This window comes from Aristolochia californica, unplaced genomic scaffold (assembly GCF_029961685.1).
Source record: "Aristolochia californica isolate CCGP_79_NKW_82.1479 unplaced genomic scaffold, dmAriCali1.0.hap1 SCAF_16, whole genome shotgun sequence".
NCBI lineage: Eukaryota > Viridiplantae > Streptophyta > Magnoliopsida > Piperales > Aristolochiaceae > Aristolochia > Aristolochia californica.
In genome coordinates, this window is record NW_027181837.1 from 988106 (window position 1) to 1005522 (window position 17417).

Below are 17417 nucleotides of genomic sequence, written 5' to 3' on the forward strand. Positions count from 1 at the left end.
CTCAGATATGTAATAGAAATTATTTTTTTAATTAAATTATTAATTTTATCTATTTACCATTTATTAGATAAAATGGATACGAGCACCATTACAAAAGTTTCTGAAATCTAAACAACTATCAATTGAATAATGAGTCAGGTTAGTTGATTGTTAATGATTAATCGAAAAAAAAATTAATAATCAATCGGTTAAGCATCTTTAATATCTTATAAATATTTTGCTTAATTAATCAATTGATTAAAAATAATACTTCAGTTAAATGATTAATCAATGTAAAAATTCACTCAAGACTTTTTGGTCAATCGATTGATGAGAAGTTTATGTTTTTGGTTAATCGAGTAATCATAGCAAACTGGAATCTCAATAAAATATTTGATATATTAATTGATTACGGATACTTTGATTAACCAAGTGGTTTAACTTGGATAATCATCTTTGAGTTTCAAAACATTTTAAAACTGATTTAGATACTTTAATAAAGTTTTTGGTTAAAAGTTCAGCTTTTCACTAAAGACTGATCCAAACTAGGATCGACTAGCTTGGTTCTAGCCAGTATGTGGCCATCTTCAGTTTTCTATTTGTTAATCTGTAAAAGCAGAGCCAAAATAACACGATCCTCAATATTTACAAATGTTTAATAAAAAGATTTAAATGACTGCAGGCTCTGCATAGGAACGATTACATTTTTCCCTATTGTATTCTTCTTTTAATAATGTGTAGCACGTAAAGCTCCACAGTGAATGAAAAGTTTTAGCTCAGATCCTCAGACTCTAGGTCAAAACAAATTGCTAAGAAAGCTCATGTTTGTTCTGCAACTTAAGGTGAAGTCTAGATACATCTCAATGGGGTAACATAGAATTACAAGCTCAGCCTACATTTAGGATGCAAGCACGAAGAGAACTACCTCACCTGTTGCATCCAGAATAATAAAGTCAACATATTGAGTTCACCTCAGCAAATTAGAAGACCATCATTAGAAAGCAGAATCATGGAAGAAGCCTATAGACCTATAGATGCTATGCAAGAGCAGGAGACTATTGTGAATGGGTATGTTGATCTGGTCAGGGCCAAATAGTCCACAAAAAGACACCTAACTATAGTCGAGAAAACCTGGGTCCGTCATCCTAAACACCTAAAGTTATGGGCTCTTTTTAAAATGGTTTAAATAGTCATATATCAGATCGACTGTGCATATAGTAGTTACATTTTGGATGGATCCACATGAACACTAATATGCATGGAATCAACAAAAAAGGAAATGAGTGACAAACTTGAAGAAAGAACTACTAGATGCCCATAATGACAAATCCTAAGCTGATTTTGAAAGGCAATTAAAAGCCTTCATTTTTTTCTTTGAAGCTAATAACCATCTACAGAGATATGTTAACCATGAAGTAATTTCTGATTTCAGTCAGAAAATTTTATTAGTATCCACATGATTTTCAGAAAGGACGTCAAAATAAATAAATGAATAAATCCAAAGCAGCTTCTTGTGCTCACCAACTCCATTGAGCCAAACATGGCATAAATACTTGTTATCTAGTTCTTGCCAAAACTTTATGCATGTTGAGCGCTCTAGTACCTTGCAGACTATAGTTCTTTTCAGTCCTTGTATTTCATCGTTGCCTTGTCAAAACCAATAGTTGGGAATTGCTTCGCATAGTCCTCAACTTCAAGGCGAAGTTTCCTTATCTCGGATTGGATAGAATCACTTGACTGGATTGTGGCCACAAAGTCCTTCAACTTTGTACCTGATTTACAGCTCCGAAAATAGAAGACCACCATCATTAAATTAAACAATAGAATGAGTTTTACATGAAGGAATAGCCAATTAAGTAAAAATTAGCAATAAGTGGAGAACAGCAGAACCTTTAGCTTCTGCCTTTATCTTCACAGCCAATTTAACAGCAGCATCAAAATACTCAGCAACTTTAACAAAGTCTTCCTCAAGAAATCCCCTAGATGTGAGCGCTGGGGTGCCTGAAACACAAAACAAACGAGTTTAGCAAATCAAAATGGTCTGGATTATTATTTAATAGAAATAAATCTAATACAGGAAGTTTCATACCCATCCGAATGCCACCGGGTACCATAGCAGACACATCACCAGGAACAGTGTTCTTGTTGGCTGCAATGTGAACCATTTCCAACACCCTCTCAACTCTAGACCCATCAATACCCTGAAAGAAGAGAACCACATATAAAGAAAATATCATTATTTTTTTGGCTGAGAAAAGAAAAATCCTTCTATATATAAGAAATTTATGCTCGAAAAGAATTAAAAAAATGATTCCTTTACGTTTTTCTTCAGATTCACCAACACAAGATGATTTTCTGTCCCACCAGACACAAGCTCATATCCTTTCTCTGCCAAGGACTAAAACAATTCAAGCACAAAGTGAAAATAGTATCCCTAGGGCAGGGCAGAAAAACAAAGTAAATTAGAGATCCTGCAAGAAGCAAGCACAATATGAGGAATGATTGCATCGCTTGATTGAAAGCAAGCTAAGATACCTGAGCAAATTTTGCACAGTTACTGAGTACTTGCTCTTGATATGCCTTGTACTCTGGAGTGGTTGCCTGCAGTCGTGAAGTTAAAATTGCATTAAAATTCATCCACAGAATAATAATAAAAAACAAGCACTGGATGTGCTTGATGAAACTCTACACACAATGATTGAACAGAAAAAAACTGGTCTATTGTTATGGGGGAAGAGAACATAAAATATCCAATCACTCATCTGCTGAATAGACCAAAATAAAAAATAAAAAATTCATGGCTTGGGAAACAAATGCTTAAGCTATATGAGGTGAGCTACAATTCTCCACAATCGCAGCATTAACTGAGTAGTTTAAAGAAATAACAACATACAAGACAGTTTATGGATAAACCATTAGTTTATCAACTAGGTCTCCATCTTGGCTAACGGCAACAGATGAACAAGACCGAAAAATCTACAAGAAAAGCTCAGAGTCCACAATGGCTAACCATAAATTGCATGAGGCACCAGTATCCACCACTAAATTTGCATGCAAAGAGAGAGAATATGATAGCAACAGTAAGAGCAATAACAATATAGGAAGATATGCATGGTTCCATGGTCAATATGCTTAATAGGTACATACATAAAAGGTAAACTAAGCAGTGAAATAAGACGTCATTTCATGTTTACAGAGAACTTGCATACTGTGTTCAGAAGTTCCTTAATCATGATTACAACAGAATAAATCATTAACTTGCTTGTCCCACCTGCTTGAGTGCAACTGCTAAGCCAGTAATTGTGTGATTGTGAGGGCCACCTTGAAGCCCAGGAAAGACAGCCTGATTGATTTTGTCTTCGTAGTCATACATAACCTTTCAAATCAGAATTATTTAAAGTCACTTTTGGAAGGTTATATAAAAACAGGAGTGACTAAAACATTAAAAGCATAACTTCAGTGTAATAGTCTCACCTCTTGACCTTGTTTGTTAACCTCTTTTAAGCCTTTCCTGAAAAAAATCATGGCTCCACGTGGTCCACGAAGTGATTTGTGTGTGGTTGTGGTTACCACATCAGCAAAGTCAAAAGGAGATGGGATAACTCCAGCCGCAACCAGCCCACTTATATGGGCCATATCAGCTAACAAGATAGCTTTCTGTTTGTCACATACCTGTCAAAATTCATGTAATTCTATCAGAACTTAAGAAATATAAAATTTATAATGGTAAATGGAGCATTAAGAGATATTACCTTGCGGATTCGTTCATAGTCATATAAGCGTGCATAAGCACTTGCACCAGCAACAATTAACTTTGGCCTGAAAAGTGTAGCACTTCTCTCCAACTGTAATAAGAGCCACTAAAAGTTAAGCATGCAATTTTGGATATTAGGAGGAAAACACAAAACAGAAAAAGACGAGATGGAAGAAATCCCTCTCCTGTGACTACTTATTTCTGTAACCATTATTATGAAAATGTAATTGACACCTACCTGGTCATAGTCGATGTAGCCAGTGCTTTCATTCAATCTGTATGGCATTGTCTCAAAGAATATTGACACCGCAGAAATCTTTTTGGTATCAGTCTGCATACAAAGCCAAGTGTTATGAAGTCTACTCAACAAATAAAATATTTTGCAACAGGTCACAGAGGCTTCATATTAATGCAATAAGTTATTACAGTAATTAAAAATATCTGGAGTAAAATTCCACGTAAGCATTTTGAAAAAGATAAATTTACAGATTCCTATTTAGCCACCTGGACCATCTTGAAGATAAACATCTTATTTCATTGAAACAGGAACTGCAAGGTGACATACCTAAAACAGGGACCATTGAAGCAGAGTGCTACCAGTGTTCCAGAAGATTTAGAAAGTGCTCCATAGAATGATGATGGGCATGTTGAGGATTATTGTCAAGAGAAATCCAAATATATGTAAGTTATTCATAGTTGATTCAAAGATATCCATTCTCAAGTCGTGTCTTGTACATTTCTTGGTCAAATTGTATTAGACAACTCTCTTGGAATTGTTATATGAATAGTTCTTCCTTGAAAGTTGTTTAAATGAAGTATAAGACGGTCCTTAAACTTTTCATACTTTTCCTTTGGGGGATAAACATATTTGCAAACTGCATTCATCTTTGAGCGCAAACTTATAAAGCATCCATAGACAAACTCCGGGCATCCTTTTCCATTCATCAAATAACATATTTTATCAATAAAAGATTTGCTAATTCATAAAAAGAAAAACCATATCCGAGGCTGGGAAGTGCAAGCAGAGCTTCATATGAACTCTTTTGCAGTCATTCCAGTTTATTTAAAGACTTGCACCATGAAACAACTAAAACGTTCAACATAACACTATCAAGTAGGCCATCCAAGAGCAATTGTTGTCAAACTATCATATTTGCCTCCCGAAAATATGCATAACTCACTAAATTTCCTAGCAAAAAAGTTTTGTCAAGAAGCCTGACTACCTGATATCCATGGGAAAGATGCCCTCCATGAGGAAGATCCAGGGCCATGATTCTCTCATGTGGCTTCAATAATGCCGTATAAACCTGGAAGTTAGCAGGAGACCCTGACAATGACTGCACATTAACTGCAAAAAGTATCAACATAAGATTAAATGATAAGTAGAGGGAGGCTGGGACGAGAATAAACAACCACTCATTCTAACAATTAGCCATCTAATCACTACAATAAAAGGAGCTGATGCATCTAATTATTGACAAACTCATATAGTGCACATCTCATACAGCCAAACTGTTTCTTCCCCAACGAGAGAATTTTTTTTAACATACCAAAGAGCTAGAGATGAACTTCAAATTCTTAGTGCATTTTCAATGAATCAAAAATATTTATGCACATGTCACTGAACTTTTTGATGAGCCTATGAGTTGTATGTACCCTTTTAAGACTCTAGCACATGATATGGCATGTTTTGGACTACTAAAATTCATCTAGGATGACAAGGGACTGGGTTCAAGAGACTAGAAACATTAATGAACATAATATTCAAAACTTAAAATTAATGAACATACTACTCAAACTTAAGATGCTAAGTCTTAGATACTGGAGCCAGAAGCAGGAATTAATCTTCTCCAACAATCAACAATGGGTAGAAATATTTAGGACAAACTACCAACCCAAATAAAATTATAGAGAATAAAAAGTAGTATGAAAAGAAACTGACCTTCCCAATCAATTGTCTTAGATTATGCTTTCATTCAGATAATGCAAAGTATAGATCATAAAAACGAAAAAGAAAAAATCACTAAGCAAATCCAGGGTTAACAAGCACAAGGAAATAATGCACAAAATTACCGAAAATTGTACCAAAATTGTTTTCACTCGCATCTATGTAATCATATTACCTCCCCATTTCTTAGGATCCAGGCGGAAAGCTTCCAAAGCACGCTTTTGGCACAAGGATTCTGCCATGTCAATATACCTGGAGTGGGAGGTAAGTGTTAAGCATTTATTACAGCATTTCATACAACTCGAAGTATGAGAAAGGGTGCATGTACAAATGAAGAGATAAGAAGGGTATGATCTTACTCGTTTCCTCCATAATATCTCGCTCCTGGATAGCCCTCGCTGTATTTATTGGTCATGACAGATCCCACTGCTTGCATCACCGAGACTGAAGTGAAATTTTCAGAAGGAATGAGCTCAAGTCCCTGTTAGAGTGAAACCTCCACATGAGAAGATTACATAATGCATCATTTCATAGTCATACTTGAACTAATAGCTGAGATTTTCTTTTTGAGGCAACATTAAAGTCTAACCATAGGCTTGCAAAATAGATATTTAGTTTCAGTGGTGTCACTGCTAGTATATTGCAGAACTGTAAGTGTAGATCCGTTTAGCGTGAAGATAGATCCAATACTAGCAAAATCGAAGAGTCGACAGTTAAGTCAAATCAACAAGAGAATTATTGAAACACGGACGCTTCTCGACCATTAAATAGACGACATACAAACATAAACAAATAAATACCATAAAATCACCTTCCATTGCCTGGCCTTCTCCAGCTCGATAATGTCAGCAATCTCCGGATCGACTTCTTCAAGAGAAGCATTCAACTCCTTCGGCCACTGGAACCAATATTTTCAAGCAGTAGCAGCAAAAAGTCAACGTTCCAGATTCAAAAACACTCCATTAAAATTATAATAAAAGCTAAAAAATCTGAAAATAAAATAACGAAAATTGCAAAGGAACAAAAAAACAGAAGAATTACAAATGGAGTCGGCGCTGGAAAGACAAATAGAAAGAGAAAAAAACGCTGATTTGATTACCGAAACGCCAGATTTCTCCTTATCATATGTAGCTTGGTTACGTAGAGACGACTGAAAGAAAAAATACGAACAAACGGATCAGAACAGGTGAAATTTGCGCTTCTTCATTCCTACAAGTTCTCGAAACTGAGATTTGAACGTGTATAACCAGAAGAAGAAGAAGAAGGAAGAACCATGTAGTAGAGCGAGTTGCCATTGAAGAGAGATCGAACGGGCTTGTGAGCCGAGGAAGACACCCTCCGAAGTGCCATTGCCATTGCCATCTACCTCTCCCTCCGTTTCCTTCAGTTTTTCCTCGTAATGGTTCGTTTCTGGGTGGGTTCGGTGAGAGAAATAATAAAATAATGGACAAAAAAAAAAAAAAAAAAGAAACCTACAAAGGAAAATGGTAGGTAATGCAGATTACTGGCGGTAAGCAGCGAGTAAGAAATAAAGACAAAAGATACGGTAACCATGGTCGCGGTTCCACCAACCTTAAAGTTCGGCGAATCCGACACGCAGGATTTATCGGATAAACCGGAATTGGCAGAAACATGACGACCACCGGTTTAACTACTCTCGCGTAACACTAGTTGCTAACAAGGATGAATTTTTCTTCTATTTTTAATTTTTAATTTTTAATTTTATCTTAGTTTATTTAATTTCTGGAGGGAGGGACGAGGAAAAACGAAACGACGTGTTTCGTGTTTGTAATCATCCGGTGGTTTTACACAAAACGACAAAAAAATTCTAATTTTTTCTATTTTTTTCTTATTTGGATGCACTAAAAAAATATCAAAATTAAATATTTTAAAATTTTATAAATAAAAATTAAAGCCATCTATTAATAAAATAGAGAAGTAATACAAAAAATATAATTTTTATTTTATTTTAAATATATCTATTAATATAAAGTGAGTAACCACTTCAAAATGTAATTGCTTTGACATTAATCTAAGAAACTATTATAATATTAACATGAAAATAAAATAAACTTTCTTTAGGGTTAAATTTAAAATATACTACAAATGATGTTTATTCCTGGTGGCCTGTTGCTTTCAAATCTATGTTTATACTTTTAAATAACAAGAAGAAATTATGGAAAAAACACATATCATAACTTGTAGATTTTTTTTTTTTGAGAGAAATGTGTGAATGTATTACGAAAATAGAGAAGTTACGAACCTTGCTAGCTAGAAAGACATTTCCTCCACAACAAGATGTTGGAGGAAAACGCCTTTTTTTGTTTGAGCGTCGGCTAAATGATTTGCCGATCTTGGAACATGTTTCCACTTACATTGTAGAGCAGAAATTAACTTACAGACTTCATCAAATAACTCCCAGTGACGCCAAGGAGGTTTGGATGGCTTCGTGCACCAGTTGGTTATGGCTTGAGAATCTCCCTCCACTAAGAGAACACCCTCCCTTTTTTGCGTGAAAAGTTTCAATCCATTATACAACCCATGAAACTCCGCACTAGTAGAGTCAGAAGTACCAATTGGGCCCGCATATGTGAAGAGAAGATATGCATTTTCATCGTGAATTACTCTTCCATATCTAGCCGGACCCGGACAACCAAAGAGCACTTCTATCAAAATTTAATTTAAAGTGCCCAGGAGGGGGTTTAGACCATTCAACCATTTCTGGAGCTTTTGCCGGAGACGACATTCCTGCAATAATTCGCCAGTTTCCACGCATGTTTGTTGATGAGGACATCGTGGATGTACGGAATACTCATGTACCAAGTCAAGTTCCAGTTGGCCCAGTGACGAGAGGACGAGCTAAAAGATTCAAAGAGATGCTGAATAATTTAGTTCGGAGAGTTATACAACAAGAAGAGAATGTCATCACTACGGAAGGGGAACAAAGGCTGGTTTCACTCATCAAAGTTGATCTGGAGGAAATTCATTGATGAAGCGCACGTGGCTAGAAGATCTCGTGGGACCCACAAGAATACCCACGAGTTGGCAATTAAATCTTGGAAGATCACATGGAACTAAGTTAGGTTTTCTATTGACATTAACATACCTTACGTTTCTTTAATTGAATGTAATTAGGGTTTCGAAGTCCTCCACTATAAATAGGGGACTTGGGCACGTATTTAAGGCTTTTCGAATGTTTATGATATTGGAGAGAGTATTCTTCTAGGGTTCTCGAAGAACTATTTTGAACTTATCAAGGATTTTTCCTTGTGGCGTTCATTCGACTTATCAAACGGATTTCTATCCCCGTTTGTGGCATCTTCATCTTTCCATCAAACTTGAAAGATCTTGGGAACAAATACCAGATTTGGTATCGGGTTTCGTCACAGATTGACGGGGTTTGTATCAGTTGGTATCAGTGCTTTGGTTTATCAGGTTTGTCTATCCTTTTCGTTTTGTTATTCCTGTCTAGTTTTTTTTTCGTTCGTGTCAAAATCGTTCTTTTCTTTGGGTTTACGTACTTTCGCCATTATTAAAAAAAAAAATTGGCCAAATTGTTGTTTGCGTCGTTCTTGATTTCCATTCTATTATTATCGTTTTAACTTCTATCCTATTCTAGTCGTTTTGATTATATCCTTTTCTCGGTATTAAGTTTGAGTCCAGTTTGTTTAAGAACCAAGAAACGTGAATTTAGGGTTCTAGTGTTTCAAAAAAAAAGGGGGGGTTTATGAAATTTCACTTTGTCTTCATACTCGTTTAATATCATTTGTCTTGTTCGTTGATATTTGTTTAGCTACCCTGTGTTTTGTTCGGTGATACTTATTACTGTGATATATTCGAAAAGAAGAGAATCTGAAAGAAAAGAAAAGGAAAGGAAAAAAAAAAAACGAGTACAAAAACTGCTCTTAATTTTTTTTTGTCTAACCTTGTTGCTTATGTTCTAGAACCTATTTTGCCAAAACCCCACGCTTGAGTGTCATAAATCATCACATTCCGAGTGCAAAATTTGACTCATTTGGTCTATTCTCATTTTGAGTCGTTTGGTCTATTCTCGTTTTGGTTCTCTGCTGGAAAATTCCTTATTCTTGTTTGAATTAGTTTCGAAAGAACTCAAAGAAGAATACGAGTGGATTGGTGAGGGAGTGTGGTGAGGTTCTTGTTTTTCTTTTTTTTCTTTTTTTTGCATATATTTTTGTGTGTGTCTAATCTTATTTGTAGAGTGTCCAAATCATGTCGTATAATCAAGGGAAAAATACGAACGAAGAGAGTCCATCGGTCGTTGTTCGAAGCTACAAATGCATGCATTATTGGGGGAGATGAAACGGATGATCAAAGCAGAGATGGAAGAACTGCATGGGATGTTGGAAGAAATGTAGGGGAGGTTGGAAAGGGTAGAAGAGGGGACACAAAGGGTGCAGTCTCTACTTGTTCCAAATACCTCAGTGAGGAACAGGCTGCATCAAAGGGAAATTGAGGATATGGGCGAATTTGAAGGTGACAATTTAGGGGAGTCTAATAGGATTTTAGGAGGCAGTCATATGAGATATGGTCGGGATAAAGAAGCTAAGAACAAGGTAGATAGCAACTTGGGAAGTATCAAGTTGAAAATTCTTGCTTTTCAAGGACAAAGTGACCTTGAAGCCTACCTCAAATGGGAAAAAAAGATAGAATTGGTTTTCGATTGTCACAATTACTCTGACTTGAAAAAGTTCAAGCTCGCTGCCATTGAATTTACCGATTATGCTATTGTGTGGTGGCACCAGTTAGGCATCAATAGGAGACGGAATGGAGAACGTCCTATTGACAATTGGGATGGGATGAAGAGGGTGATGAGATGACGGTTTGTACCCAGTCATTACTACCGGGATCTATACCTCAAGCTGCAACGTCTCTATCAAGGTAACCGAAGTATTGATAAATATTATAAAGAGATGGAGATGGCAATGATTAGAGCTAATGTGGAGGAGGATCGGGAGGCGACAATGGCCAGATTTTTAAATGGGTTGAATCGGGAGATTGCTAACACCATTGAAATACACCGTTATGTGGAATTGGAAGAATTGGTGCTTATGGTTATCAAGGTTAAAAGGCAACTCAAGAGAGGTGGTATACGGTCAAGAGCAGCTCCATAGAGTGCCGGTACAGCACCTTGGAGGTCAAACTACCCAAAGAAGGAAGAAACTTCATCCACCTTCAAGACCAAACCAGACCCCAAAACAGCAACTACTACCATGGCTTCTAAAGGTAAATCAGTACCTCTTTCGGCTCGTCCTAGTGACTTTCATTGTTTTAAATGTCAAGGGTGATGACACATAGCTAGCCAATGCCCGAACAAGCAACTTATGGTGATCCAGGAAAATGGGGAGATTGAGTCTGAAGACAAAGATGATTTAGTGGACATGCCACCATTGGAGGACGCTCCCATAGGAGATGAGGAGTTCGGGGTAGATAATGGCGAGATGCTTGCATTAGTCGCACGACGAGCCTTAAACTTACAAGCACAAAAAGAGAAAGAAGAAGTACAAAGGGAGAACATTTTTCACACTCGTTGTCACGTGAAAGACAAGGTATGTAGTGTTATTATCGACGGCGGTAGTTGCACTAATGTTGTTAGTACTTCTATGGTTGAAAAGTAAGGTCTCACTACACTTCAGCACCCTCGTCCATTCAAGTTGCAATGGTTGATTGATAGTGGTGAAATAAGGGTCTTAAAGCAGGTTGTGGTACCATTTCAAATTGGTAAATATGAGGATGAAGTATTGTGTGATGTGATACCAATGCAAGCTGGACATCTACTCTTAGGAAGACTATGGCAATTTGACCGACGTGCAGTATGACGGCTTCACCAACAAGTACTCATTCACACACAAGTAGAGGACAATCACTCTAGTTCCATTGACCACAAAACAAAACTATAATGATCAAGTGAGGTTGCAACAATTGAGTGATAAAAAAAAATTGAGAGAGCAAAAGAATGAGAGTACAAAAAAAAATGATGTTGTGCATAATGAGACTGAGAGAAAAGAAAGAGACACGACCAAAGAGAAAAAAATAGAGAGAAAAGACAGAGACACGGCCATAGAGGAAAAAATAGAGAGAAAAGAAAGAAACTTCTATGCAAAAATGAGTGAGGTTAAGCGAGCGATGGTTTCAAAACGGCCGATGATTGTACTCATGTACAAGGAGGCTCTTTTAAACACTGACCAACTTGATGCTAGCCTGTCTAGTGTTGTTGTTTCTCTTGCAGAACTTTGAGGAGTTATTTCCCGAGGAGGTACCACATGGGTTACCACCTCATCGAGGGATTGAACACCAAATTGATTTCGTTCCCAGTGCATCCATTCCAAACCGACCAGCATATAGGAGCAACCCGGAGGAGACGAAAGAACTTCAAAGGCAAATCAAAGAATTGATAGAAAAAGGGCACGTGAGAGACAACATGAGTCCTTGTGCAGTACCGATGATTCTAGTACCTAAGAAGGATGGATCATGGAGGATGTGTGTTGACTGTAGGGCCATTAACAACATCACGGTAAAGTATCGACATCCTATTCCTCGTTTAGATGATATGTTAGATGAGTTACATGGTTCTTGTGTGTTTTCAAATATAGATCTTAAGAGTGGATATCATCAAATACGAATGAAAGAAGGAGATGAATGGAAGACAACATTTTAAACTAAATATGGATTGTATGAGTTGTTAGTCATGCCGTTTGGGTTAACTAATGCACCTAGTACTTTCATGCATTTAATGAATCGTGTCTTGTGTGCTTTCATTGGAAAATTCGTTGTTGTTTATTTTGATGATATTCTCATTTATAGCAAGAATTTACATGATCATGTCTCACATTTGTAGTCAGTTTTGGAGGTGCTTAGAAACGAGAAGTTATATGCTAACCTCAAAAAGTGTACTTTCTGCACTGATAAGATAGTTTTTCTAGGTTTTGTTGTGGGTGCTAAAGGTATTGAGGTGGATGAAGAAAATATGAAAGCCATCCAGGAGTGGCCGACCCCCTCCAATGTAGGTAATGTTCAGAGTTTTCATGGGCTTGCTAGTTTTTACAGAAGATTCGTGAAAGATTTTAGCACCATTGCGGCATCGCTTACCAAAGTTATAAAAAAGAATGTTGCGTTCAAATGGGGTGAAGAACAAGAGACGACGTTTCAGCTTCTTAAACATAAGCTTACTCATGCTCCTTTACTTGTTTTACCTAATTTTTCTCTTACATTTGAAATTGAATGTGATGCTTCTGGTGTAGGAATAGACGTCGTGTTGATGCAGGAAGGCAAACCACTTGCATACTTTAGCGAGAAGCTCAGCGGGGCTGCACTTAACCTACCCCACTTATGACAAAGAGTTGTATGCATTAATTAGAGCATTTGAGACATGGCAGCACTACCTGTGGCCAAAGGAGTTTGTGATTCGTACGGATCATGAATCCCTAAAACATTTAAAAGGTCAACACAAGCTGAACAAGAGACATGCTCGATGGGTTGAATTCATTGAAACTTTTCCTTATGTCATTCGGTATAAACAAGGTAAAGAAAATGTGGTTGTGGATGCATTGTCATGCAGGTATGCCTTACTCTCTACTCTTGAGGCTAAATTTCTTGGTTTTGAGCACATTAAGAAACTTTATCAAGATGACCATGTTTTTGGGGAGATTTATAGTGCTTGTGAAAAATCTGCAGAAGGTAAGTTCTATAGGCATGAAGGTTTCTTGTTCCGAGAGAATAAATTGTGTGTGCCATGAACCTTGTTAGTGTGCCATGAACCTTGTTAGTTCGAGAATCCCATAGTGGGGGTTTAATGGGACACTTTGGAGTCGCAAAGACTCTAGCTATTTTGCAGGAGCACTTCTATTGGCCACACATGAAACGGGATGTTGAGAGAATTGTGGTGGATGTGTCACTTGTAGGCAAGCAAAAATGAGGGTTGAGCCAAATGGTCTTTACACCCCCCCTACCTATTCCCAGTTCACCTTGGATTGATATTTCGATGGACTTTGTTTTGGGTTTACCTAGGAGTCGACATGGGAGGGATTCAATTTTTGTGGTTGTAGATCGGTTTTCTAAGATGACTCATTTTATTCCTTGTCATAAGACTGATGATGCTTCTCATGTTGCAGATTTGTTCTTTAAGGAGATTATCAGGTTACTCATGTACCAACTCAAGTTCCAGTTGGCCCAGTGACGAGAGGACGAGCTAAAAGATTCAAAGAGATGCTGAATAACTTAGTTTGGAAAGTTATACAACAAGAAGAGAATGTTGTCACTACAGAAGGGAAGCAAATGCTGGTTTCACTCATCAAAGTTGATCCGGAGGAAATTCATTGAAGAAGCGCATGTGGTTAGAAGATCTTGTGGGACCCACAAGAATACCCACGAGTTGGCAATTAAATCTTGGAAGATCACATGGAAGATCACATGGAGCTAAGTTAGGTTTTCTATTGACATTAAGATACTTTACATTTCTTTAATTGAATGTAATTAGGGTTTTGAAGTCCTCCACTATAAATAGGGGACTTGGACACGGATTTAAGGCTTTTGGAACGTTTATGATATTGGAGAGAGTATTCTTCTAGGGTTCTTGAAGAACTATTTCAAACTTATCAAGGATTTTTCCTTGTGGCGTTCATTCGACTTATCAAACGGATTTCCATCCCCGTTTGTGGCGTCTTCATCTTTCCATCCAAACTTGAAATATCTTGGGAATGAATACCAAATTTGGTATCGGGTTTCGTCACAGATTGACGAGGTTCGTATCATTCAACCATTTCTGGAGCTTTTGCCGGAGATGACATTCTTGCAATAATTCGCCAATTTCCACGCATGTTTGTCCCTTTTAAATTACAGAATTCCTTGCGAAGGAGAACCCAAGAGGACATTTGACCAATAATTTGGTCACATAGAATTTTCCGAGGGAGAGATTTAATATTGAATTATCTATTATTCCTTTCTTTCCATAAATTCCACGTTATGTGCCCAACACAACAAAAAATTAAAATTTTCCCCAACTTAGGGAGACGAATGCTGACCAAAGTGAGGATTGTGTTATGTAATTCTTGTGATGGGCAATATAAAATTTCGATTTTTTTCATCAATTCGGTCCAGATCCAATGAGCATATTCACAATGCAAAAGAGTGTGATCTGCCGTTTCAGGAGACGTATTGCAGAACGGGCATAGAGGATTTGAAACATTAGTGCCTCGTCTTTGTAACGCATATGAAGTTAAAATTTTCTTACGGCAGACAATCCAGATGAAGAACTTTACGCGAGGAGGAATATGCATGGACCATGCAAAGGTAGCTGGATGTGTTGCTTGGGGAGTCAGGTATGAGATCATATGGTGGTACGCAGAAGCGGTAGAGAACATATCTTGTTTGTTCGGTGTCCATATGAGTGTATTGGGAGAGTTTTTTATTTTCACTTCGGAGAGCAGTTTGACCAGGTCAGTTGCTTACAGAGCTTCAGTATCATTCAACGCTCGCCTGGGATGCAAGTTCCAGTCGCCCGAGGCCTGCCAATGGTCTGAAACCATCGTGTTGTGAGATCTTGACAGTTGATATAGACGTTGATGGTTTTCCTTTAAGCAGCTTGAGCCAAGCCACCGGTCCGTCCAGAACAAAGTTTCCTTTCCACACCCAAAATAGCATTTGACGACAGACTTGAAGATAGGTAAGAATTTGGCGATTTTCTTCCACACAGGAGATAACTTATAAAGTCCTCCCCCGTCCATCCACCATCCATGGTCTTTTGCGGATTTAATTTTAACCATTTGGCTCCATAACATATTTGGTTGCATGTTGAATTTCCAAATCCACTTCAAGAGCAAGGCCTTGTTCCTCATAGCGATGTCCCGAATCCCGAGGCCCCCCATAATAATAGGTTTACAAACATCACCCCATTTTACAAGATTAATTTTTTTTCCCATTTGGCCCATCCCATAAGAATCTTCTTTTTAAAAGCTCTAGTCTATCCCGAATAGATGCAGGGCAAAGATACAAAGATAAAAAATAAGATGAAATACCATGTAGGCAAGATTTGATGAGAACCAACTTACCAGCTTTGGATAAATATTTTCCTTTCCACGAAACGAGGCGCTTCTCGAGATGCTCAACAACGGGGAACCATACATTCTTGGAAGGCAATAGCGGAGTTAGAGGCAGGCCCAAATATGTGCTTGGAAAAGACGCTACCTTACACCCTAAAGAACTCGCCATCGAATTGAGAATAGAGGATTCAATATTAAATCTGAAGATTGAAGTTTCCTCCCAGCTAACCTTTTGACCAGTGGTTAACTCAAAAATGTTCAAAACTGCTTTCATGTGTGAGACTTGTCTCATGGCCCCTTCTCCAAAAAGAATTGTATCATCAACATATTGTAAAATAGGAATGTCTTGGTTCAGATCTTCAGAGACAGGATTTAACCAACCCGAACTTTTTGCAAAAGGGATCATAGAGACAAGGAATTCACCAATGAGAGTAAAAATGAATGGAGATAGAGGGTCTCCTTGTCTTATCCCCCTAGAAGCTTTGAAATAACCTTGAGGTTTTCCATTTATAAGAATAAAATAAGAAGGAGAAGAAATACTGCTCCTCATCCAAAATTTCCATCTTGTGCCAAAGCCCATTCTATCAAAAAGATAGTCAACAAATTTCTTGTCAACCTGGTCAAAAGCTCTCTCAAAATCAATTTTCAGAACAAACCTTGGCAGGGATAATTTTTTTAAAGAATCAAGGAGTTCATGAGCAGTTAGAGAAGAGTCCAAAATGTTCCTATCTCGGATAAAAGCGCTTTGACAAGGATTAGTTACCTTGGAAAGGACTGCTTTTAGCCGATTTGCCAAGAGACGCCCAATATTTTTATATGAACTGGAGGTGAGACTAATGGGATGAAAGTCATTGGGCAGCTCCGAATTTGATTATTTAGGAACAAGTGCAATAAAAGACACACCGATTCCATAATGAGTTATTCCCACTTGTGAAAATTGTGAATGAAAGCACATATGTCGTTTTTTAACAGGTCCCAAAAACAGTGGTAAAGCTCACCATTAAAGCCATCTGGTCCCGAGGCTTTATCTTTAGGTAGGCTAAGGACAACTCGTTCAATTTCTTCTGATGAGAATGACTTTTCAAGATCTGCAACATCTTCAGATGAGATACGCTCGAAGTCGAGCTCATGAAGTTTTGGTCTTATGAAACAGGCTTCTAAGTACATTTATGTGAAGTACTTCACCAAAAGGTTAGAAATGGAGACACTATCTGTAATCACTTGGTCTCCATTACAGAGAGCAGTGACACGGTTAGTCCTCCACTGGCCGAGGCGATGGAACATAATTTGTAGATTTGAAAATATAAATTAAAATAAAATTCTATTTAAATATAGAAAAATCTATTTTTAAAGAAAAATTGATTCATAATAAGCTTTGTGATAGATGGAAACAATTCAGCAAGGAAATATTAGTACCAATGCTCATCTAAATGAAAAAAATGCCACTAACAAACGCAAACTCCTGAAGAAATGAAAGAAAAAATACCATCACAATGGAACAGAAGTTTGGATCTGTTGCAGCATTATTTGAATGGTGGCAGAAGTTTCTGTACAATCAACAATACTTTTTACAAAAAGCACTTTGATTCGTCTAATCAACTAATCAACTTTGAGCTTGGATCATGGGAGTGAGAGGGAGGATCTGCATAGAGGACACGTAGAGCATGGAGTCTCCGTCACC

The 17417-nt window shown here is 37.4% G+C and overlaps 1 protein-coding gene and 1 pseudogene across 2 annotated transcripts; one reads left to right on the forward strand and one right to left on the reverse strand.

Annotated features, from left to right (window-relative positions):
• Positions 1–694: 694 nt before the first annotated feature.
• On the reverse strand, positions 695–7069 carry LOC137952503 (serine hydroxymethyltransferase, mitochondrial). Of its 2 annotated transcripts, XR_011112291.1 has the most exons (16): positions 6954–7069; positions 6781–6831; positions 6493–6579; positions 6041–6162; positions 5857–5933; positions 4957–5081; positions 3972–4064; positions 3732–3824; positions 3454–3651; positions 3251–3355; positions 2515–2580; positions 2300–2377; positions 2069–2180; positions 1870–1980; positions 1501–1751; positions 695–909 (listed from the first exon to the last, which is right to left on the reverse strand). XR_011112291.1 is itself a non-coding variant. In XM_068799570.1 (15 exons), exons 1-15 carry the CDS (start codon positions 7041–7043, stop codon positions 1603–1605), a joined length of 1557 nt encoding a protein of 518 aa, XP_068655671.1. In that variant the 5' UTR covers positions 7044–7069; the 3' UTR covers positions 1382–1602. The 2 variants fall into 2 exon arrangements, 1 of the variants encoding a protein (XP_068655671.1); XM_068799570.1 differs by lacking the exon at positions 695–909 and having other exon boundaries at positions 1382–1751.
• A 3090-nt stretch (positions 7070–10159) lies between these two features.
• LOC137953476 (uncharacterized) lies at positions 10160–13875 on the forward strand (annotated as a pseudogene).
• Positions 13876–17417: the final 3542 nt, after the last annotated feature.